General features: G+C 38.3%; 1 protein-coding gene across 1 annotated transcript; it reads right to left on the bottom strand.

Moving 5' to 3' along the window:
• Positions 1-7848: 7848 nt before the first annotated feature.
• RAB9B (RAB9B, member RAS oncogene family) lies at positions 7849-17564 on the bottom strand. Its single transcript, XM_072815246.1, has 3 exons — positions 17386-17564; positions 12472-12536; positions 7849-11333 (listed from the first exon to the last, which is right to left on the bottom strand). The coding sequence occupies exon 3, from the start codon at positions 11289-11291 to the stop codon at positions 10686-10688; it is 606 nt and encodes a 201-aa protein (XP_072671347.1). The 5' UTR covers positions 11292-11333; positions 12472-12536; positions 17386-17564; the 3' UTR covers positions 7849-10685.
• Between the last annotated feature and the right edge of the window lie 8426 nt (positions 17565-25990).

Below are 25990 nucleotides of genomic sequence, written 5' to 3'. Positions count from 1 at the left end.
ACCTTGTGCATGCCTATATGATCAAGTAGCAGGCCAGGAAAGGACTCCAAGGCGGTGGTGTGTAGGCCTGACCCCGAGAGAGAGAAGGCACCAGCCAGGCAAAGAGTGCAGGGGAGATGGGTGCAGGATGGTCGAGGTGTGTCCCTGCCCCAGGCCCAGGGTGTTTCCAAACCCTTTTACCTTGGAGGAGTCAGGCTCTCTGAGATCTGGATGCTTGTTGGCTTTCACATGTTGAACAGACTCTCTGACAGCTGCCATTGAGTCTTTCCAACACCAACCTTCAGACCATGTGCATCAGAGCTGGCTAGAGAACCCAGTAAAATGTAGAGGCCTGGGCTGTACTGCCCTACCAGAGCCCTGGATTTAGCAGTTGCCTTGAAGCATGAGAACTTCCATTTTTAACAAAGCCCACAGGTGTTTCTGCCATAGGTGGTCTGCTGCTCTGTGGACCTTTCTTGGAAAATGTTGGCAGGACAAAGTCTAGATGCCTTGCATTTGCCATGTCTATTGTTATAGTCACTGGTCACTTATATCTAGGCTGCTCATCTCCACTCTTGTCACAACCCATCTTCCACATCACTGGAGTAATCATACTATAGCAAAAACGTGAACTTCCAACCTCTTTGCTTAAAAACCCTTCTCCTACTTCATATTATTTTCAAAATATGTCCATGTTCCTTAGTTGGGATTAAATGGTTCTTTGTGTTTTTGCTTCTTCCTCAACATCTGTTCTTGCTGCTTCCCATTTGCCCTTTTCATCTCTTTACCTCAAATAATGTTTGATGCAGGGTAGATACTGGACAGATATTGATTTACTGCTATGAAAATGATGAGCTTAAAAATGTATTTCACTGAAGGACCTGGGACATTTCAAGTCATGAAAATAATACCTATGAGAGATAAAGCTGTCTTCAAATACTGGAAGATCTATGTCATGTGAAACACTTGTTTTGAATGGCCCTAGGACCAATCAATAGAAGTCATAAGAAGTCAGAATTTGATTCCATATAAGGAAGGGTGTGCTGTATTTGCTAAGATGTAGTCATCTGCACTGTAAAATGTTGAGTTTTTTGTCACCTGCAGTATTCCAGCATTGATTCAATCATCATTTGGCAGGTATTTGGTGAAAGTATATAAGCATGGAGTGGAATTTGGAAGAAATAACCTACCATTCTTGAAATAAGATTCTGTGGGGGAAATAAAAGTAAAGGGGAAAAGGAAAGAAAATGAACTCTATATTCCAGAGAAGTAGAGTATTGGGGTCTATTTTATCACGCACAGTATATCTATATACATCATAAATGGAATACCTGTTTTCTATAGCATAGAAATGGACCAGAAGGTAATATCCCTTATTTTCTTTCTTTTATGATCCAGTAAGTAATTTAGCCTCTTACAATGTCTATGGGTTATCATCATAAACATTACTTCTCATTATAATATTGAAATGTGCAAGTGTCAGTTAGGAAATATCTGCCAGAATTTGGGACACCCAGGTGGCTCAGAGGTTAAGCATCTGCCTTTGGCTTAGGGCGTGATCCTGGATTCCTGGGATCAAGTCCTGCATCAGGCTCCTTGCATGGAGCCTGCTTCTCCTCCCTCTGCCTGTGTCTCTGCCTCTCTTTCTGTGTCTCTCATGAATAAATAAAATATTTTTAAAAATCTGCTAGAATTTTAGATAAATCAGCTTTTACTACTATAATTAAAGAAGTGTTCTAGAAAAAATAAAAAACAATAAAAAATAAAACAAAAACCAATAAAATTCATGCAGAGAGACAATAACTCTCTAGCTCAAGTTAATGTGTTATAAAAAATTTCACTGGGACAAAGAGCCATGACAGTCTAAAGAATAACGCTACAGATCAGAAAACTCACTTGGCTCACTCAGATTTAGCTAATAACAAAAGCTAACAACTGCTATATAATTTAACAGCAATTCTCACAAGTGATTGCCAATGACTATTTTTCTTTTTGCATTTTCACATAAAAGGAACAAGGAGAATATGGGCTTGAAGAACAGAATTTTAAAAATCTTTCTGTCAGGTATCTCTTTCCTTGTTCTTTTTATTAGGGACACTTAGGTTTTAGTCATTTGAGTAATTTTTAATCTGACTTTTTTTTAAAGACTTGGGATGCTAACAATAGCTAACTGCTCTGATTTCAATGATTTTCAGTAGATTTTGTTTATTCAGTAAGGCAAAGGCTATTGGGGAGGCATACCTTCTCAGTAGTGCCTTCCTGGAGAGGAATGATAAAGAAATGATGGACTATAAAGACATTTCTCCCAGGCAAGAGCTGCTTGCTACTCTTCACTTCTTCCCCTTCCACTGTCTGAAGCCTAAACCCTGCTTTGCTTAGGACCTTTCCTTTCTTTGCCCCTCCGGTTTCAATCCCTATCCTCCAATCCCTATCTCTTCTGCATGTCTCAGACAACGTAAGATGAATAAGTGCTGGGGATCTATTGTACAGCATGGTGACTACAGTTAACAATAGTGTATTTTAAATATTTTATTTATTTATTTTAGAGAGAGTGTGTATGCAAAACTGTGGGGAGGGGAAGAGAGGAAGAGGGAGAATCTCAAGCAGACTCCCTGCTGAGTGTGGAGCCAATACTGGGCTTGATCCCAGGACCCTGAGATCGTGACCTGAGCTGAAACCAAAAGCTGAATGCTTAGCCAATGGAGCCACCTAGGCGCCCCAACAGTACTGTATGTTATGCTTAAAAGTTGCTAAGAGTGTGGAGCTTTCATGTTCTCATCATACATAGCAACAGCAGCAATAACAAAATGATAATTATGTCAAGAGAAGGATTGTTAACTAACCTTATTGTACTAAGCCTTTTGCAATATATACATGTATCAAGTCATCACATCATATACCTTAAACTTACACAATGTTATATGTCAACTGTATCTCTATAAAGCTGAGGGGAAAATGAAAAAAAATCCTGGCTCCAGACAGTGAGGTGTCCTGAAAATAGCACTGGACTGAGAAGTAGGAGATGAGTGTTCTAAGACTTGATCTGTCACTTCAGGAATTTGTCTAACTTCTCTGGTCCTCAGTTTTATTATCTATAAAAAGAGGGGATTGGATTACCTTATATTAGAGTCAGTTTCAAAATTTTACCCAAAGTAGCATGCACATCATCATGCTTTGTGCATCTCACTGGAATCATTTTCCATTTTGCAAAATTCCTCTAAGTCTCTTGTTTGTTTTCAAGGGAACCTTTGCATCTATTAAATACTGTAATCATCTGCTAACTTTGTCCCAAGAACCTGTGCTGTGAAGTTCTTTTTAACAATTTTTAATTATTAAACTCTGAGCACATTTAAAATTCAATGTAAATAATGCAGTAATCGTCATGAAAAGAGAAAAAATCTGCTCTGGAATCTGGCCTAGTGGTTTAGCGCCGCCTTCGGCCCAGGGCGTGATCCTGGAGTCCCAGGATCGAGTCCCACGTCCGGCTCCCTCCGTGGAGCCTGCTTCTCCCTCTGCCTATGTCTCTGTCTCTCTCTCTGTATCTCTCATGAATAAATAAATAAAATACTAAAAAAAATGAAGTGTCGATTATCTCATGTAACTTATTGAATGCAGTATTGAATGTGAAACCCAGAATGGTTATAGGGTACAGAATGGTTGTCAGCATATGGGTTGTTCACCATCACGATCTCATGGCGGATTGGAAGTCCTGGGTCACAGCCACTGCCCAGCTCATTGACAGTGTCTATCACATATTGCTAGCTTGGGAAAAGATCAAAATTCAAAATTCAAAGTATGGTTTCTACTGATTGTGTATCTCTTCTGCACAAGTGTAAAGTAAAAAAAAATCATATGTCAAGCCATTTTAAGTCATGATAGTCTGTGTTTATAGTTTGTGTCAATTTAACTAACAGTATGGTAAACTGGAAGATGCCTAGGACTCAGTTCTGTGCCCCGAAACAAGTCATTTCACTACTCCAGAATTCAGTTTTCTCGTCTATAAAATAAGGGAAAGGTGGACTACATGGATGATTTCTAGGCACCCTTTCAACTCTTTCAAGCTGTCCTCTACTTACGGTCTATGGCAGAGTATTATCTGGTCTTCATTGCCCTCTTGTGGGTAAAAGATGAACTGTAATTATCACTGTATTTGTATGAGATTTCAGAATAATCACCTTATTAAAATAACAGCACTCAGCATAAACACGAGAGACACCTAACTCTGGGAAACGAACAAGGGGTAGTGGAAAGGGAGGTGGGTGGGGGGTTGGGGTGACTGGGTGATGGGCACTGAGGGGGGCACTTGGCAGGACGAGCACTGGGTGTTATGCTATATGTTGGCAAATTGAACTCCAATAAAAAATTTTTAAAAAACATGAAAAAATAAGTAAGTAAAATAACACTAAATCCAAACCAAACCAGTCATTTGGCATCATGCAGACAAAAAAGCTGGATGGATGAATAGTCTGATTTCTACTATTTTTTCTATCATGGTGACACAAGGTTACTCATAACTTTTCGAAATAAAAATAAGTACATAGTCTCATGTGGTCAGGAACAAAAAATAGATCAAATAGATATTTTTCTATCCCCTACCCACCCTAGTTTTCTATCTTACTAAAACATGACCTTTTCAATAACCTGTCAGTGTTTTTTAAAATACTGTAAACAAAATTAAAAGAGAAGACATATGGGAGAGGATTGCAGAAAACCAGCAGTATGGATAAGAGTAAACGTTAATACCTATAATATAGAAAAAAAAATTTCTGGAAATCAGTAAGAAACAATAACGAATGTTTCCCACCCTAAATGGGCTAAGACCAGAATGGGGTATAACTCAAGAAAACAATAAAAATGGTCAATAAATGCATGAGCAACTATTTACTCTCAAAGGATGAAAAATATGCAAATAAAAACATGAGATCACTTTTCATCCATCAAATTGGGCAAATGTGGTTTGAAAGGAAGGTAATATTTGATGAATGATGGAGTGTTTAGAAAAACAGGCCTGGTGTTTGTGTAATTTGGTACAACTTTCTAGATGGCAATTAGTCAATATATATTAAAAACCATACAAATAGTCATAATCTTTGACCCAAAATTTTACATATAGAAAATATAGACATGAATTAAGATTAATATGGGGACATTAAATGCTGTTTTAAAAAGGAGACTGTTTGAAAACAATCTTAATGTCTAGCAATAAGAGTTTGATTACATATATTATGATAAATCCTTCAGTAGAATATTATGTAAGCATTAAGTGCAGTTCCTAAAAGAATATGTAGTGACTAAGAGGAAATTCCAGTATATATTAAATGAAACATTATGATCAGTGTGTGCAGAATGATATCACTTTTATTATATAAACATATAGGATTAAGATCTGGTTACCTCAAGGTAACAGGATTACAGATAACTTATTTTCTTTATCTTGCTTTTTTTCTTTTGTTCCTTTTTTTTTTTTACCATGGATATATATAACTTCTGTAATCAGAAAAAAAAAACCCTAAAGACAAGTTTTTGTTTTTTTTTTTTTTTAAGACAAGTTTTTAAAGTTCTTACTGGTGAGACTGTTTTCTCATTGGGAACAAATGGAAAAAGAAGAGATGATTCAAAGTTTATACCAACTCTTGTACATCTATAAGAAGACTCTATATTGAACAATATATTACAGAACACACCTTTGGGTATGCTGTTTTTAAGGCAGCCAGGAACAATAAAAGAGAAAAAAGAAGAGATAAGCCTATCTCTTGCTTCCTCACGAATGTACTACATGAAGGCATGATTTGTATTTTTACTCTAATCAATACAGCTAATGTTGAATTAAGAGCTATTTCTTTCATTAAGGCAGCATTCTTCAATCCTATTTGATCAATCAATTAAGTAGAAGCACAGCGTGGCTTGTCTGGATAATTCAGGGGGGCTAGAGTGAAACTCATTACACATTTACCTGTAATTCATAAAGCATGAAAGGAATTGACAGATCACTAAAAAATATGCACACTTGCACTCACAAAACCCACCATTTAAGAAATCACTTAAATATGGCTGAATCAAAATTCTCTTTATTGCTTTGGAGAAGACCTAAGCAATTTATAAAGACATAGATCATTGCAGCAGTCCCTATTTGACTAAAGATGACAATTCCCTCACATCTTGAGCTGTGAAGATGCTTATTCTCACTGGGAACGCACTTTGGTAACCCTTCACCTCCCCCCCCAAAAACTCACACAAACATCACCTCCTCCAGAAGCAAAACAATTTTGGAAACATACCAATGAAGGGACATTTAATAATTTCTTTCATTCTTGAAATATTACTAGCTTCTATCATTATCCTTTCCTTCTCTTAAAGAGAAAGGAGTAAAGAATTAGGACTTCATTGGCGATGGTAACTTGAAATAATTAAAAAGAGCAAAAGGAAAGGTGAGGTGATGGATATGTTAATTAGCTTGTGTGCCCCCCAAAGACTAGTTTTGAAAAAATACATTAACATTTTATCAAAGGGTGTATCACAGTTTACCTGCCCCTAAATGAAATGTAAGAAAAGCACTCCACTGTAATGAATACTACAACTCCATAGCAAGGAGAGAAAAAAAAGTGAAAGTGATCTTATCAGGATCATTTAGGTAAAAAAAAAAATTGTTGCAATTAGAACTACTTCAGGTAGTTCAGATGAAAGTAGAGATTCCTACCCCAATTCCCATCCTGACCTTACTCAAATTGCTGTCTTGATTTTCCAGTGTTTTAAAATTCAATTACAGAATTGAAGAGAAATCTATCTATTCCACATCCTCTACTTCCTGGAAAGATCATAGCCAAGCTATTTCCAAAAAAAATGAGGGTCTATACTATTTGTTAAGACATTCAGAGAAGGAGTTTTTCCAGTGGATTATGAATCAAGCAGAAAAACAGCAAGGACAGAAAGCTAGTTTTCCGCTTTCAAAATATCAGTTTTGGATAACCAAATCCTTTTTAAGAGGCTTATAAATCTCTGATCTTCTATAGCCTAAAAGCTGCATCATTCTTTATAGCCTAATCAAAAGGATTTCAGGTGCTGTATTTGAAGCATGGTCTGATAATTTGTTAAATAATTATTCTCAGAGATGGAAACAGTATATGTGGCAAAAGAAAAGAAAAGAAAAGAAAAGAAAAGAAAAGAAAAGAAAAGAAAAGAAAATGAAAAAAGAAATCTGCTCCCCCGCCCCTGCCCCCGTGATTTCAATTGCCCAGAGTCCCAATAGGCAAAAGTAGAGGAATGAGAGAAGTCTAAATCTGTGACAGATGGAACCAATGTAATGAATCTATGTGCTGCAGAGAGACAAGTGTCCATAATTTACAAGTCATCACTATGGATATTTAAGACATTTGGTGCTAATGCAAGTATCTTTAAAGTCCAATATGTAAGAAGCAAGAGAACAGAGTTATTTCACAAACCATACTTTGTTTTCTGATCTGTTTCACCTGTATTTCCGTGTTTTCCTAAGATCTGGACAGTCTACCAGTCAAGAAGATCAAAGGATTATGTACATTCTGTTTATATTTTGTGATGGTTTAACATTTGTTTTAAATTATAACGAAGAAGGAAAGTGGAGAGTCAAGATCCAATTTCCAGTCTCAATGTTCTTCATGCATTAAAAAGTGGCATAAAATAAAGGGAACCTCCCCACATTAATCTCTTGAGTTTGTTTCCCAGTCATTAGAACCTATCTCTCTGATCATTAGATTGTGGCTACTTGGGGTACCACAGTGAAAACATCATCCAGAGGCCACATGAAGTGCAGTCTCAGGATAATTTGATTGTTAAGTACTGTCTGTCATGCCCACAGTTGCTCAAAAAGAGAAAGGGAGAAAAGCAGCACAAACATTGTATCCTGGTTATTCAAAATGCACTATTTATTCACTTTAACACAGACGACTTTTTTTTTTTTACAGTTGAAACGAAATATTTGATACATAATTTTGAGTTTTTGGCAGCACCTGCAACGAGAGGATCATGGAATACCTCAAGGTAAAGGAGAGATGGCTGAGGCAGGCACAAATTAACCTGAAATTCACCAATCCACTGAAGACATATGGAATCTGAGGCCCCCTGAATGTTAGCCCAATGCATGACAATAAACTAATATTCTGCATGAGGTTTTAATGGAGTATTGTAAAACAGTATAACTCCAATTAGAAATATCTTATTCAAAAACTCCAGTGTTCATTAAAAAAACTTACTGAAAATATTCACTCCACCTTCTAGTGTTTACAATTTCTAAGTCTATATGCACAGTTCCTGGTACTCGTAGATTTCAGCCTTTGGTGTTTTATAATCTTACCTAAACTATATGTCAGCATCCCACTGAGTGTTACTCACCAAAATGCCACTGGTTTTGTCACTTAATGTTTACTGCTTTCATTGAGATATTGTGTAGTGATTTGGCAGAAAAAAATGGTTATGGCTAAGAGGAAAGGGGCTTCAGATGATCTGTCAATAAAATTAACACTTGCCTTGGTCAGACAGGAGGTCTATGAATAGGATACCCATGTAATTTTTTTACTTAAATGACCACATGTCATCTTAACAGTGACAAGTACTTTTGTAAGTGGATGGAGGTCTTTATGTAAGCCTGAGATCTACAAATAGAAACTATTATAAGCAGAGTGCAAGTAGAAAGAGAAGGCCCCAGGTCTCATGCACTTAAAAACAATTAGCATTTAACAGTTCTGATGTACAGATTTTCACCCTAACATGATTGTAGCAAAACAATCATAGAACTTGGAAACCAGTGTGGCTGGCTATAGGCATAGGCAGGATAGGGACCAATACTTAAGAGCTGTGGGGTCCCAGTTCTGGCTTAGACTTCTGGCATCAAAATTACTTTGACAATGGGGTCAGGACTATATTTAAATGGGAAATATTGAGTATGACTGGATTGAGATACTTTCTTCCACTTGTCTATGTAGCCAAAAAGTCCCAGAGCTCTTAAAGCACATAAGGTCCCATGTGTAAGGCTGATTCCATATGTGGCTACAACGGAGAGTTCTAGGCTATATTCCTGTGAAAGCTCCTGCTTCCTCCCTGGCCTACATCTCTTTTGGGGGGCCATTTCTAACTGTCCCTCACTGCCTTGGGTCACTATTTTATATCATAGATGTTTAAAAAGTACAGGCTAAAAGCTTTGCAGGACAAACAGATCAACCAACAAGAACTAGACTGCATATTTGCAATACAGTATATAGCTAGCAGTCATGGTAATCAAAATTTGGCAAACCATTTTTTGTTTTTAATATGGTCCTTTTAGGATATTTATATCAGGGCACATAATGACTACTCAGAGCCCAAGAATTTATCCTGCCATGGCGCAAAAGAAAGAGCTGTGTAGTTGCTGTTAAATGCTGATCCCAAAATAGTTTGAGAATTTTAAAAGTCCATCTCCAAAATCTTAGCTGTTGTCTTAAGAAACATCTACTGATAACATGGCACTGAAACATAGTTTGTACCTTCCAGATACATAGAACTTAGACCTGGAAGGGATTTTAAACCAAATATCTAGGCAGCACAGAAATTCTTCTTATGGTGTTTTAACAGATGGTCACTTAGTATCTTCTTGAATATTTTCATTGGAAGAGAGTTCATTATTAAGGCAGTCCATTCCACTGTTGGGCAACTCTATGAGAAACTCATTCTACCACTGGGTTAAAGTCTGCTCTCATGTTACTTTCAATGTCCTAGTTTGGCCAGCTGAACATAACAGTGCAACATTCAAGATATTAGTTCCTTCTATAAGAAATATTTGAATGAAGGAACCTTGTGAGAAAAGCTCATTATCCCCAAATCTTTCCTGAAGTTTCCTCTGAGAGCAGAGCATGGTGGACCAAAGGACCATCAAAATTATGAGCAGAGAGCACTGCATCCAAAGCCATATACGAAGCAGCATCGCTAAATTGATAAGTGGTTGTCAGAGAAGCAACATCCCTATGCAGCAAAAGTGGACTTACGGAGTAAAAGCAGACCAACCATCTATTTGCAAGGGTTGTTGGCATATTTAAGCATAATCTAGTCACTAGTACCCTGTAACTTCAAAAACAAAGAGATAATCAACTTCCAGTGTCATCAGTGTATCTCTTATTGAGATATTTTTTGAAAAGCTCAAATGGGAACAAACCATATATAAAGATTCAAACAAGGCAGTGTACACCATTAAACTCTTGTATACCTAATTATCACAACCTTTTTATAATTGAAGCTTAGGAATCCTTGTTTGCATTATTTTTTAAATTGTAACACAGCTCAGTCTTATTTTTTTCCTTTGGCAGAAATGTCAGAAACTGCTTGCCAAGAGTCCATGGTGACATTTGTTAGTTGACTAATGGAACACTTTAAGAGATAGCTGTAGCTCTTTAACTCCTTCATGCTGCTGGGTTCTAAGTTTAAACTGTTATTTGAAAATATTTAAATCTCTCAGGACTAAAGCTTTCTGAAATGTCCTGATACACACAAGAAGGAAACAGCAGAAATCACACAAAATACACTTGGCTTGATAAAGCTTTTTTTTTTTAATCACTCTATAACCTTAATTTGAAAGGCTCTGATACATGATCACAACCTTCTATCTTACCCTCTTGTTTGTATATGTGCACTCTTAGAGGGGCACAGTTATTCTGACACTACTGACTGAACAATTTGGGGCCCACTTTTTAAAAGGCTTCCTACTTTTAACAGCATGAGGACCCTGCTTTGGAACCACTATTCAAGTCAATAGTGTGACCTAACATACAATGTTCCAGCTGTTCCTCTACAGCCAACACCTGCCTGACAGCTTCTTCAAAGGCCACTGTCACATTGGTATCATCTTTGGCACTTGTTTCTAGATAAGGGTAATCCCCATTCTCCATGCACCAGGCTTGTGCCTCCTCAGTTGTCACTTGCCTGTCCTCTTTGTCTACCTTGTTACCCAGAACTACAAAGGGGAAGTGCTCAGGGTCTTTCACATCTGCATAGTAGATGAATTCTTTCTGCCAGTTACCAAGGTTCTCAAAGCTCTGCCGGTCATCCACGCTGAAGGTCAAGAGGCAGCAGTCTGCTCCCCTGTAGAAGGGTGTCCTAAGGCTCTTGAAACGCTCCTGCCCTGCAGTATCCCAGATCTGGAGAGTTACAAAACGTCCATCCACCTCCAGATCTCGATTTAAGAACTCTACCCCTATGGTGTGAAAAGCCTGGGAGTCAAATTTATTGGTTACATAACGGTTCATAAGTGAGCTTTTCCCAACTCCACCATCACCCAGGAGAATAACCTTTAAGAGCAAGGATTTCCCACTCATTGTTGCAGCACCAGATGGGAAGGAGTTTATAACCTAGAGAACCTGAAAATAAAATAAAAAGTAGGAGGGAAAACAGTTAAACTTGAAACTGAAATTAACTTCATAGTAAATTTCTCTGAATTATATGGCCTACTAGTTTAACTTCTCTTGATTCATGCTCATTAATTATATAGTACAGTAGAAGGAATAAAATCCCTTTGCATACAAAGGAAACTAGGTCTTGGTTTTCTGAGGTCTTTTGCCTGTGCCAGGAAAATGGCTGAATGCCATGGGTAAATGGACTAGCAGATGGTGTTATAATTTGGTTAGTTCTGACCCTATTCTAGGGGAGAGAGTCTAGAAAAGGAATACCACTCAAATGTACAACCATATTATTAGTTTCCAATTTGACAGTTCCAAACAAGAGGCAAATAGTACAAAACTGATTTGGAATTTGAAGTCTGTTCATGATGGACCCAAGAATTATTGAGGAGAGAAAGTTGTATAAGCTAAAATTTTAATTTCATCAGTAGAGTTTGGGGGCTACAATTAGACCGGACCTCAGAACTTGGAAGAAAGATAAAGGTCAAGTTTCTTTGGGCATTTGCCTCATTATACTTGCATTCATACAGATACCCTCACAAATAAAGGATCTTTCATAATCTTTTCTTCATGTAAGTTGATGATTATTGACTGGTATCATTATAACAGCTATCATTTAGGAAGAAATCTTGAATGGCTTATTAATATTTAGATTTAGGTTCTAATTCCATAATAGCACCAATGAAAATATACTGTAAACTTTAAAGTGCTAATAATTATGCAGTTCCCTTCCTGTTACCTCCACAACATGTCTGTATATGTAATATCTAGAATGCATCTTAAAATAAAAGATCAAATGTTTACTGAACAACTAATCTGTACTAGATTTTGTTAGGTACTTTCACACTAGAGTCATTTGGGAACAAAACAATGATGATGTTAATTGGGTGTTATTTATGCAAGAGACCCAAAGAGATGAAAAGCAGTTACTAATCACAAGAGCACATGCAAAAGAGCTTCTGTAGGCAAATGCATTTGAAATGTAATTTTCAAAAGCTTCATTAGTCCTTAGTATTATATTGGTGCATGTGTAATAATTATATATTTCTAAATATTCCTTTTTAAGATGTCAAATGAAAAAAATAAAATATATACCTACCCAGTTGGGTCTTTGCCACAATTTTAGTCTTTTCTTTTCCTTGTTGTTTTATTCTTTTTAGGGTTCTAGAAAATGGATTGGGAAATGTTATTTTTAAAAATCTATAATAAAATAAAGTTAAGTCTTTATGTAAATATACTCAAGTCAGGAAAGAAACAGACCCACCTCAACTTACCTATGGAGGATGCTTTTCACAAATATACTTAAGAGTTCAAAATGCTATAAATGCTTAACATGGACAAAATAATATTATTGCAAAAAAACTTAACTTGTCCTAATGAGTATACTCATATGATTTTTAAAGTTTTGTATGTCTCTCCATGCAAAGTAAAGGTAAATCAAAGGAAGTAGACGATATTCACAATAGACAATATTCAGGAAAGAGAAAGCACAGAGGAGTCTAAGACATGTTGAAATCCTAAGTCAGAGATGAAACTCCTTCCCTTTATGTTTACCGATGTTCCTATCTCCAAAAAAGTTAATGCATTCACCAATCTGCCTCGAGGTTGTCTCTGCAATTGATTCCACAAGATTAGAGAAGAAATCATGTTTGGAGATTCCTTGTTTACAATATATTCTCTTGGCTAATTATTTTATTCATTAATTTTGATCATCTGTCTTGAACACAGGTTTTAGTATTTAGCTGGCTTTATTAAATTCAAACAACTTCACTTAACATTATAGTTAATTATGGCAAGAGTGTTATTTAAGCAGCATCGAGAGTGCTGGTTTAAAGAGAAAAACAGTTCTTAGATTTGTTGAGTATTCTTTACTGAGGAATAAAGATTGTAAGAAATCTCTATTGCCTAATAATCTCATGTTATTTTTTCAAATATAGATAAAGCATATAATAAGGAACTCATTAGAAATCTAAATTGGTAATTATGAATTTAAATAATGTCTTCTAAATTGATAGGCTTTATCCTCCTCCTTGGTCTATATCTACTCTAGACATTTTTCAAGTTTTCTACCATTTCTGATTTTTGTCCTCTTTTTTCCTGCTCTCAAATTGTTGTCTTTGGAACTAGCTCAAGTAACAAGCATTTCTTTAAATGGAAATATACAAGTCTTAGCACACTTCTTTACTTTTTATACTGGTCTGTAGGATAATGTTACAGAATGTTCACTTTAAAAAGGAACAGAGGGAAAAAAAGGAACAGAGGAAGTACAAACATGGGTAACAATACTAATAGTATTAAGGGTCCATGACAAATGAGCTTCCTCAAGTTCCTAGCAAACAGGTGTTCACATCATTAAACAACTCAGTAACTCTACTTTCCTGGCTGTGGATAAACTCAAATGATGGGTCAAGGACTGAGTGAATGTGGAAACCAAATACTCAACTCCAGGAATAATTATGAAGTATTAATAACTATGTCAGATAACGCTGCAGTTGCTTGTGCATTCCCTATCTGGTCATTTGCACAAATAACTTCTGGGTACATAAGCTCTATACCAGGGAAAAGGGAGGAAAAGCAATGTGGCTCCGTGTCAAGTGCACTGGATTGGCAGCAGTCAGGAGACAAAAGTCTTCATCACTACTATGCCATTCATTTATTTTATGGACTTGAGCAGGTTATTTAATCTTGCTGTGTTTCAATATCTTCCTATATAAATATGGATTTGTAATCCCTGCCCTATTTAACTCACAGGATTTGAGGAAAAATGAATAACTTATGAAGTTTGCAAAGATTTGGAAGCATTTATTGAAATTTTTGGTTTGAGATTTTTGTTCTTCTTGCTCCTCCACCTCCTTTCATTCACCGTTGGGGGCCTTGTGACTCAGTATTAACCCTTCTCAGAAAAGGCCTGCCAGTAGGAAGATACTATTCTCTTTCTTCAATATCTGAGAAGGCCTTGTTCCCCAACAATTTTGAGTATCTGCGTATACCACAGAATCTCAGCATTGGAGGGACCCTAAGGGTCTTCCTGTCCAATCCTGCCACTGATGCTTGAGAAAACATTTGAGTTCCGATTGTGTGCTGTGTCCTTACTAAAAAGTAACCCTCCGCTCTCATCCACTGTCTCCAACTCCCATTTCTTTCCTGAAGGTAGAATTGAATACAATTTAGACATGTCTTCTTGCCTTCAGTCACTAAATCCTGTGGAGTTTTCCTTGGAATATTCTTTTCCAGTCCTCTGCTACCATCCTCACTTTGGCCCACATCTCCTTGCATCTATTGTGAAAACGTCCTGGCTCTTCTCTCCCTGCCTCTGGTTTCTCCCTATCTACTTTGGTAAACTTCATCACTTCAGCACCCATTGGGTGTAGACATTACTGGAAATGCATACATTTTTAAGGCAAGGTCTTACCCTCAAGGAATTCATGAAGTAATATGTTAGGTTCAGATCTCATGATTTGCAGTTGAAATGGTATCATTATACTGCCTTATTTTGTCAAACAACCTTTTTTTCTAAGTATATCTTTCCTATACAACCAAATTTTAAATTCCTGGATGGTAATACTCTTGTTTGTATCTGTCTTTGAAGTCTCTCCAGCATGCAGCAAGCACCAGGGTCCTTCATATGGATAATCAATAATATTTGCTAATTAATTAACTGTTTAGGTCGGTGCTCAGAACCAGTGCCTCCAAAATGATGTCAAGGTACAAGAGATCTGCAGTTCTGTAAGATGTTCAAATACTATTATTTATTTGTGACTAAAGAGCAGAAGTTATGGACTTATCTGGGTCACTTTCTAGATGAGACTTAACAGGAATTTCACCTGTTGAAAGTCGATGGAAATACTCTAGTTCCCCTCCCCGTACATTTTTAAGATAAATATATAAATTTCTCTGTCCCCACCAAATATAAGAGCAGTATAATTATCTCTACGTCATGTTTTCAGCGGATGCTTGCATCCTTTTTTTTTTTAATTTTTATTTATTTATGATAGTCACACACACAGAGAGAGGCAGAGACATAGGCAGAGGGAGAAGCAGGCTCCATGCACCGGGAGCCCGATGTGGGATTCGATCCCGGGTCTCCGGGATTGCGCCCTGGGCCAAAGGCAGGCGCTAAACCGCTGCACCACCCAGGGATCCCGGATGCTGGCATCCTTATCATCATTATCATCACCATCATTTGAAAATAAGTGTGATTCCTTTAGTACATACTCAAAAAGGACTAGCATAGTATAAAAGCAAACCAATTTTTTTCCTTCCCCAGAATATGCCAAGTTAAAGTCAAACCTTAAAAGGAGATAGCATTAAGTAGGCAATAGAATTCTTTGATAACCCTAAGTACATGTAACAGGAAAGTCAAATCCCTTATGCATCCTATATGGGTCCTCTATTAGCTTAGGATTTTGACTAAAATGTTTAATCTGATTATGGTCCTATTCCAAGAAAGATCTGTCTTTAAACAACTCAAATATCCTAGAGGTGCAATTCTCCTTTCTAACCAATTTCCCACAATTAGCAAGAATTTTCTAAGAATGGTATATTCACTTTTTTCCCCATTTAGAGTCTAAGTCTCAGACAATAAGGTAAATTAGAAATTCACATGACTGATACTCCCTAGTTTTCTTTGTTCTTTAGCACACTTGAAAACTTTCGAATCTGCTGTGCCCGCACCCACACAGTTTATTAAAATTATTGTATTTAGTTGGGGAGGTTTAGGAGTGTGTGTGGGGGGGTGTGGAAGGAAGCAGTACAATGACAAGAAAGAGGTTAAACCTTTGAAAACAGTACATTTTAGTGTGATGATGTAAAGAAGAGAAACAAAAAACCAAACTGGCAACATCAGTTCAGTTGCCATGGGTGAAATGATGCTCAAATCCATAGTGCAGTTTGTTTGGGAGCAAGTGTTAAGAGGGATGTGGTACTGCAGGGCTGGGGGTGGGGGAGAAGCAACAGGGGAGAGCTAGGCAGTGGATGAGAGTGCCCCTGATAGCAATCTGCACAGAGGAGGAGCCATGGTTGAAGCTGTAGGGAAAGCCAATCTTGGTGATACTGGTTGGGCCACTAAATTCACTGTTGATTCCTGGCACAGTATTTGGAAAATACTGCGCTGGGGAACAGGGCAGGGCTTGCTTTAACTTATGTAAAAATCAATACAAATAAGAAATTATTGTGTCTTTGAGACCCTCTATCTTAAATGGTGTAGGTTGTTTCCAGTACAACCTGATGCTTATGGGGGAGGGGGGGTTCTGTAGCGGGGAAGCCCACTGACGCACTGGATTCATTGTGCAGAGCAAACAAGTTATCCGCTACATTCCTGCTCTGAGTCTAAATGCCACAGCTGTCATGCCACTGAAACACAGTCCCCCACATTTATGACTATATTTATATCCTATATGCAACCAGAAGGGTTCAATGTGGAATTTCATCTCTAACCTTTCACTCCTCACAACAGTTCTAGGGCTATGAGCCCGAAGACACACTAGATAGCAATTTGGCACTGTTCCCAGGCCACTTCTTCCCAAGTAGGCTGCCAGGGGACAGGTAGGTGAGGTTTGAGTGACGGAGTACAGGGGAAAGAAGCTTCCTTAGGAGACCGGGAATGCTGTCATCTCTATGACAGGGTCACTGTTAGCATTGAGGATCTGGAAAGTGAGATGTTAAGCACAATTCCTACTACCATCCACCAAGGTGGGCTCACCTCACCCCCATCTCTCAGAACTAGCGGCTGTGGCGCATGCGCACTGAGCCACACCCGTTCCCAACGGAGCCCTGCGTCCATCTGCGGGGCTTTGGCAGCAGCTCCGAATTACTCAGCAACGCCCCCCTCTATCGTCACCTTCCTTCCCCAACTCGGACCTCTGCAGTGCCTAGGCCTCTTTCCCAAGGTGCAAGGACCCCGGGGGATCACCGAGACCTCCCTTTCTCCGTCTTCCAACAGGCCCCCCACCTCCCGGCCTCCCGCGTCCACTGGCAGCGAGCCCCTCTCCCTGCCCACGCACCGGTACCTTACCCAATACAATGGGAGAGCGATGGGAGGGGGCCAGGCAGGTCAGCTCTGCGTGCCGGCAGTCCGGCTCCTCAGTGACACGGTCACCGCTCCTGCTGCCTCCTCGTCCTCGGTGGGGCAGCAAGAGCAGCTCGGACGTCGGTGGCCTGACAGCTGCCGCTCGCGCCCGCCAGGGCCGCCGCGCAGCGTCTCGCGCCCGCGCCCGCCAAGGGAGGGGGCGGGGCCCGCGCCGCCTCCTTGTGCCCCTTTCTTGGTGCTAGAGACCCGGCGCGCCTCCCGCCCTCGCTTGTAAAGAGCGCTCCCTGGCTTGCTCGCTTTTCTTTCACGCTCAGGGTCCAACCCTGTCCTCTCCTCTCTTCTCCGATTAGTAGGCACAATGACAATGGACCGTCAGATATTGCTCTCCCACTTCGCTCCTCTGCTGCCTGGGGGGCCTCGCCCCATTTTCTGCAATAACCCTTCAACCTATCTCATTTACCTTTCCTCCAAACCCTCTACTTTTGTAGAAGATAGCACATACACCCTCTGGTTTCAAATAACTCAGGGAAATACATGATCACAGCGCATTACTAGGCCCTCTAGCTGGGCACTGCTCATGAAATTCTCTAGGCAATCCAAACAGAAAGGTTCACATTGATAGCTCAGGCCTGGAAGACAAACTGCCCTTTATCCTTTAACAGCTACCTTTCTAGACAGCCACACAGAGAGTATTACCTGAGGTCATTTAGCCTGCACTCCAACTCTCTGTCAGGCAGATTCATCTCCGAAGCTTCCCTGATGTATGAGAATCTGTGCCTGTGTGCTATCCCTCACTCATCGTGTGCCCCCTCAGGGCTGTCCATCTAGACCACTATCTCTTTACAAGTCAGCCATTCAATCAAATCTCATAGGCCCCAGGTTAACTATCATTTCCTTAAGGTAACCTTTCTCAATAACCCCAGAATAGAAAAAGTGCTCTGACTTACTTTCTGGTGGTCTCCTGTAGCCAGCCTGCTGTATTTTTCTTCATAATATGTATCCATTTAGGAATAGTTATTTAAATGTATGATTATTTAACTGACAACTGCCTTCCTCCACTAAACTATGTTTTACCAGAAAGTCAAGGATTGTAATGGTTTAGATTTATTATCATATCCTCAAAGCCTAGGTCAATCTTATTACATAGGACATGCTCGGAAAATATTTAATATGAATGAATGTTATATCATCAATTATTGTTATTTTAAAATAAGATTAATGGATCTAATTGAATTCCTTGTGCTTCTAACTTAAACCAGTCTTGCCGTCCACAAAAACACCCTAAAACACACTTCTGATAAAGAGATGTACTTAATCCTCCAAATCAGTTTTTACTCACATATTCTTATCTGTAATAAAAGAAAACTTTTGATCATAGGTCTCTATATATGTATATGTATTTATAAGTTATATACATTTCCACTGTGTATATATACTTTATTACATTATGTATACCTTATAATACATACACATTAAAATACTCTGACAGGGTGACAGGGATTAAGGAGGGCACATTACGTGGTGAGCACTGGGTGTTATACTTTATGTTGGGAAATTGAATTTAAATAAGAAACAAAAAATACTCCAACACAGAAATTTAAAAATAATAAGAAAAAACAAGTACCTTGATGCCTCAATGTTGTCTTTCTGCACTTAAATAAATAATTTTGTAAACTGCTCAAAACAACAATTCTTCATATTAGAGTCTCTCATCCTTAAGCGAATCTAGACTCTTTCGTCCTTTTCTCATAGATGCTATTTTCCAAAGTTTAATGATCTTTGAGAATCCTCCAAACCTAAGTGCAAGATTTAAGGAACTTTTAATTTTTAGGCTTGGACACCCAATTCTGTAGCCAGAAGCTCATACTGCTGAAAGCATTACATATTTGCAGAATGTGGGAACCCTTAGGGGTAAGTGAAATCCTGTCAGCCCAAAGATTCCTAACTGCAAATCCTGCACTAAAAGAATCTTTAGAAGCCATTTGAAAAGCAATTACCATTTATGGGAACAGAAACAATGTGACTACCATTAGTTAACGAGGAGATAGCACCAAATGGACAGCTCAAAGTTTCAAATAATTGCTGTAGGTTTTGTGACTCTCAACTAGAGTATTCCAAATGATCCACCTCTCAAACCATGTCCTCCATGAATAATGAATGCTTCCATGCATAATGAAATAATTTAGTCCATCTTTGTGACACAATTACACACACACACATCACTTTTCTACCAAAAATAGAATCATATTATGGTCATATTTTGGTTACATAGTAACCTAAACCATAATTGCCTTTATATACTGGGGAAAAGCTTACTTTTGTAGAGTGACACACACATGCAAAAATCAGCATTCAATGTATGGAATTTATTATCTCCAAAAGTCCACAATCCTGATTCAATTTTAAATACATTGACCTGGGTTTAAAGAAGACATAACTGGAATGTAATCAATATAAAAGAAAAGCTTGATTCAGCGTTCACAAGATGCATACAAGCAAGAGTTCCATGAACGGTTCAAACAAATTAATAAACAGTGCATATTTTTCCCTTCCCAAAGGATTACAATGCATATTAGAACATTAAAGACTCTTGGAATTTTGCATTAAAGAAAACATTTCCCAAATATTTGTGATCACAGATTCCTTTTTTTTATGGAACACCTGGTAACAGGACTAGTACACTTCAGAACCCAATTTGGCAACTGCTGTCTTAAGCAATTTTACAGTGTTATAATGTGATAAAAGGTCATCACTTTGCCTTAAACATGGATGGTAATATATGTCATCTTGCTTGGCCACTCAAATTGGTTTGTAGTGGCTTTTTGGAGAATTGTGCTGTGAAGGATTCTAATAATCAATAAGGTGAATCCAGCTCAGTAGGAAAGACAGATTAATTAGTAATGATTACCATGGATGAAGCAATGTGTTTGTCATCCTTGGCCTAGAGTATTTATATGGCAACTATACTTTTCATATTTTCCAGATAGTTCTGATTTTGAATATTTTGTTCTTTTGTCCCCATATCTACAGTAATACTTATAGCACCATTTGATGTTTTATTCAGAAAATATAGTAGCCATAGGTATGTAAAAAGGAAATTGGACAGTAAAATTTGCCAATATTTACCAACCATTGTCTAAAGCAAGCCACTGGTTCTGGTGACATGATATTTTTTATTTAAATTCAATTAGCCAACATATAGTACATCACTAGTGACAATATTTTTTTATTACTTGCCTGAGTGGAACAGGGATACTTTGCAAGTTTTTCCATAGCTTGAAGGGAAAATCTCTGAAGACTATTCAATTATTGAAAGCCTCAGTATGAATTCAGTTTTCTTTTTTAAAAACATGTATTTTCAAGCCCTGTTTACTAAAAAACACTTAGAAACAATGAAAAGCTTGGTGTCAAAGAGCACCTCTAGTACACAGACTGAGATTCTAAATACCATTCTCTGATGAGAGGAACCAAAATTTCTTAGAGAAATGGCTGATTCTAGTTCTTTTTTTTTAATTTTTTTATTTATTTATGATAGTCACAGAGAGAGAAAGAGAGAGAGGCAGAGACATAGGCAGAGGGAGAAGCAGGTTCCATGCACCGGAAGCCCGATGTGGGATTCGATCCCGGGTCTCCAGGATCGCGCCCTGGGCCAAAGGCAGGCGCCAAACCGCTGCGCCACCCAGAGATCCCTGATTCTAGTTCTATGGCAAGAAGTGTCCAGGATGAACCTGGAATATCTTGTCATATCAGATATCAAAGAAGTTAAGGACTTGTGAGATAAAAGAAAATAATGTATTGGTCTCTGTCTCCAGTGTCTGGCACAGAGCTCCTAAATCCCATATAAATTCCTAAGTGATTAGACCATTGAGAGCATCTTTTGATCTAATAATTGATCTTCTTTAAAATTTAAATTCAATTCAGTTAACATGATGTATTATTAGTTTCAGAGGTAGAATTTAGTGATTCATCAGTTTGTACATAACAACCAGTGCTCATTACATCAAGTGCCATCCTTAATGCCCATCACCCTTAATTACCCCATCCTCCAACTCCCCTCCCCTCCAGGAACCTCAGTTTGTTTCCTAGAGTTAAGAGTCTCTTATAGTTTGTATGTGTATACACACACACACACACACACACACACACACTACCTCTTGTTCATCCATTCATCTGTTGATGGACATCTGGGCTCTTTCTATAGTTTGGGTATTGTGGGCATTCCTGCTGTAAACATTGGGGTGCATGTACCCCTTTAAATCACTATTTTTGTGTCCTTTGGATAAATACCTAGTAGTGTAATTGCTGGATCTCTCTCTCCCTTTTTTTTTCTAATTTTATTTATTTATGATAGTCACAGAGAGAGAGACAGAGAGGTGGAGACACAGGCAGAGGGAGAAGCAGGCTCCATGCACCAGGAGCCCGACATGGGATTCGATCCCGGGTCTCCAGGATCACGCCCTGGGCCAAAGGCGGGCGCTAAACCGCTGCGCCACCCAGGGATCCCACCTCTCTCTTTTTTAAAGATTTTTATTTATTCATTCATGAGAGAGAGAGAGAGAGAGAGAGAGAGAGAGAGGCAGAGATAAAGGCAGAGGGAGAAGCAGGCTCCATGCAGGGAGCCCGACGTGGGACTCGATCCCGGGACTCCAGGATAACACCCTGGGCTGAAGGCAGGCGCTAAACCGCTGAGCCACCCAGGGATCCCCAGTTACTGGATCTCAAGGTAGTTCTACTTGTAACTTTTTGAGGAACCTCCATACTGTTTTCAAGAGTGGCTATACCTACCAGTTTGCATTCCCATCAACAGTGGTTTCCCTTTGTCTACATCTTTACCAACATCTGTTGTTTCCTGAGACGTTAATTGTAGCCATTCTGACTGGTGTGGGGTGGTAGCTCATTTTGTGTGTGTGTTTTTAAAGATTTTATTTATTCATTTAAGAGATAGAGAGAAAGCACAAGCCAGGGTGAGAGGCAGAGGGAGAAACAGACTCCTCACTGAGCAGTGAGCCCAATGCTGGGCTTGATTTGAGAACCCTGGGATCATGACCAGATTCAAAGGCAGACACTCAATTGACTGAACCACCCAGGAGCCCCTCTTATTTTGGTTTTGATTTGTATTTCCCTGATGCTGAGTGATGTTGAGCATTTTTCATGTGTCTGTTAGCCATTCATATGACTTCTTTGGAGAAATGTCTATTCGTGCTTTATTCCCATTTCTTTAATGGATTTTTTGGTTTTGTGGTGTTAGGTTTGGTAAGTTCTTTATGGATTTTGGATACTAACCCTTTATCTGATTAGTCATTTGCAAATGGCTTCTCCCATTCTGTAGGTTGCCTTTTAGTTTTGTTGACTGTTTCCTTTGTTGTGCAAAAGCTTTCTCTCTTGATGAGGTTCTAATAGTTCATTTTTGCTTTTGTTTCCCTTGCCTAGACACGTCTAGCAAGAAGTTGCTGCAGCCAAGGCCAAGAGGTTTCTGTCTGTGTTCTCCTCTAAGGTTTGAGTGGATTCCTGTGTCATATTTAGGTCTTTCATCTATTTTGAGTTTGTCTATTGTGTAACAAAGTGGTCCAGTATGATTCTTTTGCATTTGGCTTTCCAACTTTCCCAACATCATTGGTTGAAGAGACTTTTTTTTCATTAGATTTTTTTTCCTGCTTTGTTGAAGATTAGTTGACCATAGAATTTAGGGTCTATTTCTGGGTTTCCTATTCTGTTCCATTGATCTGTATGTTTGTTTTTGTGCCAGTATCATACTACCTTGATGATTACAGCTTTGTAATACAGCTTGAAGTCCAGAATTGTGATGCCTCCAGCTTTGGTTTTCTTTTTCAACATTATTTTGGCTATCCAGGGTCTTTTCTGGTTCCATACAAATTTTAGGATTATTTGTTCCAGTTCCTTAAAAAATTCTGTTGGTATTTTAATAAGGATTGCTTTGAATGTGTATATTGCTTTGGGTGGCATAGACATTTTAACAATATTTGTTCTTCCAACCCATGAGCATAGAATGTTTTTCCATTTCTTTGTGTCTTCCTCAATTTCTTTCACAAGTATTCTATAGTACAGATCCTTTACCTCTTTGGTTAGGCTTATTCCTCGGTATCTTATGGTTTTTTTTTTTTTTTTTGAGGATCTTATGGTTTTTGATGCAATTGTGAGTGGGACTGATTCCTTGAATTCTCTTTCTTTAGTTTCATTGTTAGCATAAAGAAATGCAACTGATGGGATGCCTGGGTGGCTAAATGGTTGAGCATCTGCCTTCAGCTCAGGGTGTGATCCTGAGGTTCCAGGATCAAGTCCCAAATCAGGCTTTGCACAGGGAGCCTGATTCTCCTTCTGCCTATGTCTCTCTCTCTCTCTCTCTTTCTCTCTCTCCCTCTCTCTCTCTGTCTTTCTCTAATGAATAAAAAAATAAAATCTTAAAAAAAAAGAAATGCAACTGACTTCCATGCATTGTTTTTATATCCTTCAATTTTGCTGAATTTCCGTATTCTAGCAATTTGGGGGGAGAATTTTCTACATACAGTATCATATTGTCTGCAAAGAGTGAAATTTTCACTTCTTCCTTGCCAATTTGGATGCCTTTTATTTCTGTTTTGTTGTCTGAATGCTGAGGCTAGGATTTGCAGTACTGTGTTAAATAACAATGGTGAGAGTGGACATCCCAGTCTTGTTCCTGACCTTAGGGGAAAAGCTCTCAGTTTTTCCCCATGGAGAATGATATTGGCTGTAGGTCTTTCATATATGGTATTTATGATGTTGAAGTACGTTCCTTTATCTCTACTTTGTTGATGGGTTTTATCATGAATGGATAGTGTACTTTGTCAAATGATTTTTCTGCATCTATTAAGAGAATGATATAGTTCTTATTCTTTCTTTTATTAATGTGGTGTATCACACTGATTTGCAAATATTGAACTATCCCCGCACCCCAGGAATAAATTCCACTTGTTCATGGTGAATAATCCTTTTAATGTACGATTGGATCCTATTAGCTAATATCTTGTTGAGAATTTTTCCATCCATCCTTATCAGGGCTTTTGGTCTGTAATATTCCTTTTTAGTGGAGTCTTTGTCTGGTTTTATGATCAAGGTAATGCTGGTCATTATATGCTGATCATAGAATGACTTTGGAAGTTTTCCTTTAATTTTTACTTTTCAGAATAGTTTGAGAAGAATAGGTATTAACTCTTTTTTTGAGTATTTGGTAGAAATCTGCTGTGAAATCATCTGGCCCTGGACTCTTGTTTGTTGGGAGATTTTTTATTACTGCTTTAATTTCTATGCTGGTTATGGGTCTGTTCAGATTTTCTATTTTTTCCAATTTCACTTTTGGTAGTTTATATGTTTCTAGGGATTTATTCATTTCTTCCAGATTGTCCCATTTGTTGCCACATGATTTTTTTGTAATATTCTCTTCTGATTGTATTTCTTTGGTACTGGTTGTGATCTCTCTTCTTTCATTCATGATTTTATTTACTCGGATCCTTTCTCTTTTTTAAGTCTGACTAGGAGTTTATTGATCTTATTAATTCTTTCAAATAACCAGCTTCTAGTTTTGTTGCTATGTTCTACTGTTTATTTTTTATTTCTATATCACTGAATTTTTTTTGTAATCTTTATTATTTCCCTTCTTCTGCTGGAATTAGAGTTTATTTCCTGTTCTTTTTCTAGCTCCTTTACGTGTTAGTTTAGGTTATAAGTTTGAGACCTTTATTATTTCTTGTGTTGCTATCTACTTCCATTTTAGGACTGCCTTTGCTGCATCCCAAAGGTTTTCAACTGTTGTATATTCATTTTCATTTGTTTCCATGTATTTCTAAAATTCTTCATTAATGGGACACCTGGATGGCTCAGTGGTTGAGCATCTGCCTTCAGTTCAGGGTGTGATCCTAGGGCCCCAGGATTGAGTCCCATGTCAGGCTCCCTGCAGGGAGCCTGTTTCTCCTTCTGCCTATGTCTCTGCCTCTCTCTGTGTGTCTCTCATGAATAAATAAATAAAATTTTTAAAAATTTTTCATTAATTTCCTGGTTGACCCATTCACTCTTTAGTAGGATGTTCTTTAACCTCCATGTATTTGTGGTCCTTCCAAATTTCTTCTTGTGGTTGACTTCCAGTTTCATCTCATTTTGTTCTGAAAATATGCATGGTGTGGTCTCAGTTTGGGGGATGTTTTTAAAGATTTTATCTATTTATTTTAGAGAGAGTGTGTGTGCACAAGCTGGGTGAGGGGCAGAGAGAGTGAGGAAGAAGCAGACTCTCTGCTGAGCAGGGAACCTGATGTAGGGCTCAATCCCAGGATCTTGTGATCATGACCTGAGCCAAAGGCAGATGCTTAACTGACTGAGCCACCCAGGTACCTCGATCTCAGTCTTTTTGTACTGGTTGAGACCTGATTTGTAATCCAGTATGTGATCTATTCTGGAGAATATTCCATATGCACTGGAGAAGAATGTGTATTCTGCTACTTTAGGATGAAATGCTCCGAATATATCTGTGAAGTCCATTTGGTCCAGTGTGTCATTCAAAGCCCTGTTTCCCTGTTGATCTTGTGCTTAGATTATCTGTCCATTGCTCTGAGTGGGGCAT

The sequence above is a fragment of the Canis lupus genome, chromosome X, assembly GCF_048164855.1.
Source record: "Canis lupus baileyi chromosome X, mCanLup2.hap1, whole genome shotgun sequence".
Lineage (NCBI taxonomy): Eukaryota > Metazoa > Chordata > Mammalia > Carnivora > Canidae > Canis > Canis lupus.
This window is presented reverse-complemented; position numbering and strand designations above follow the sequence as displayed.

Coding starts and splice junctions, on each gene's coding strand:
- RAB9B (XM_072815246.1), bottom strand. CDS start 11,291: ATGAGTGGGAAATCCTTGCTCTTAAAGGTTATTCTCCTGGGTGATGGT.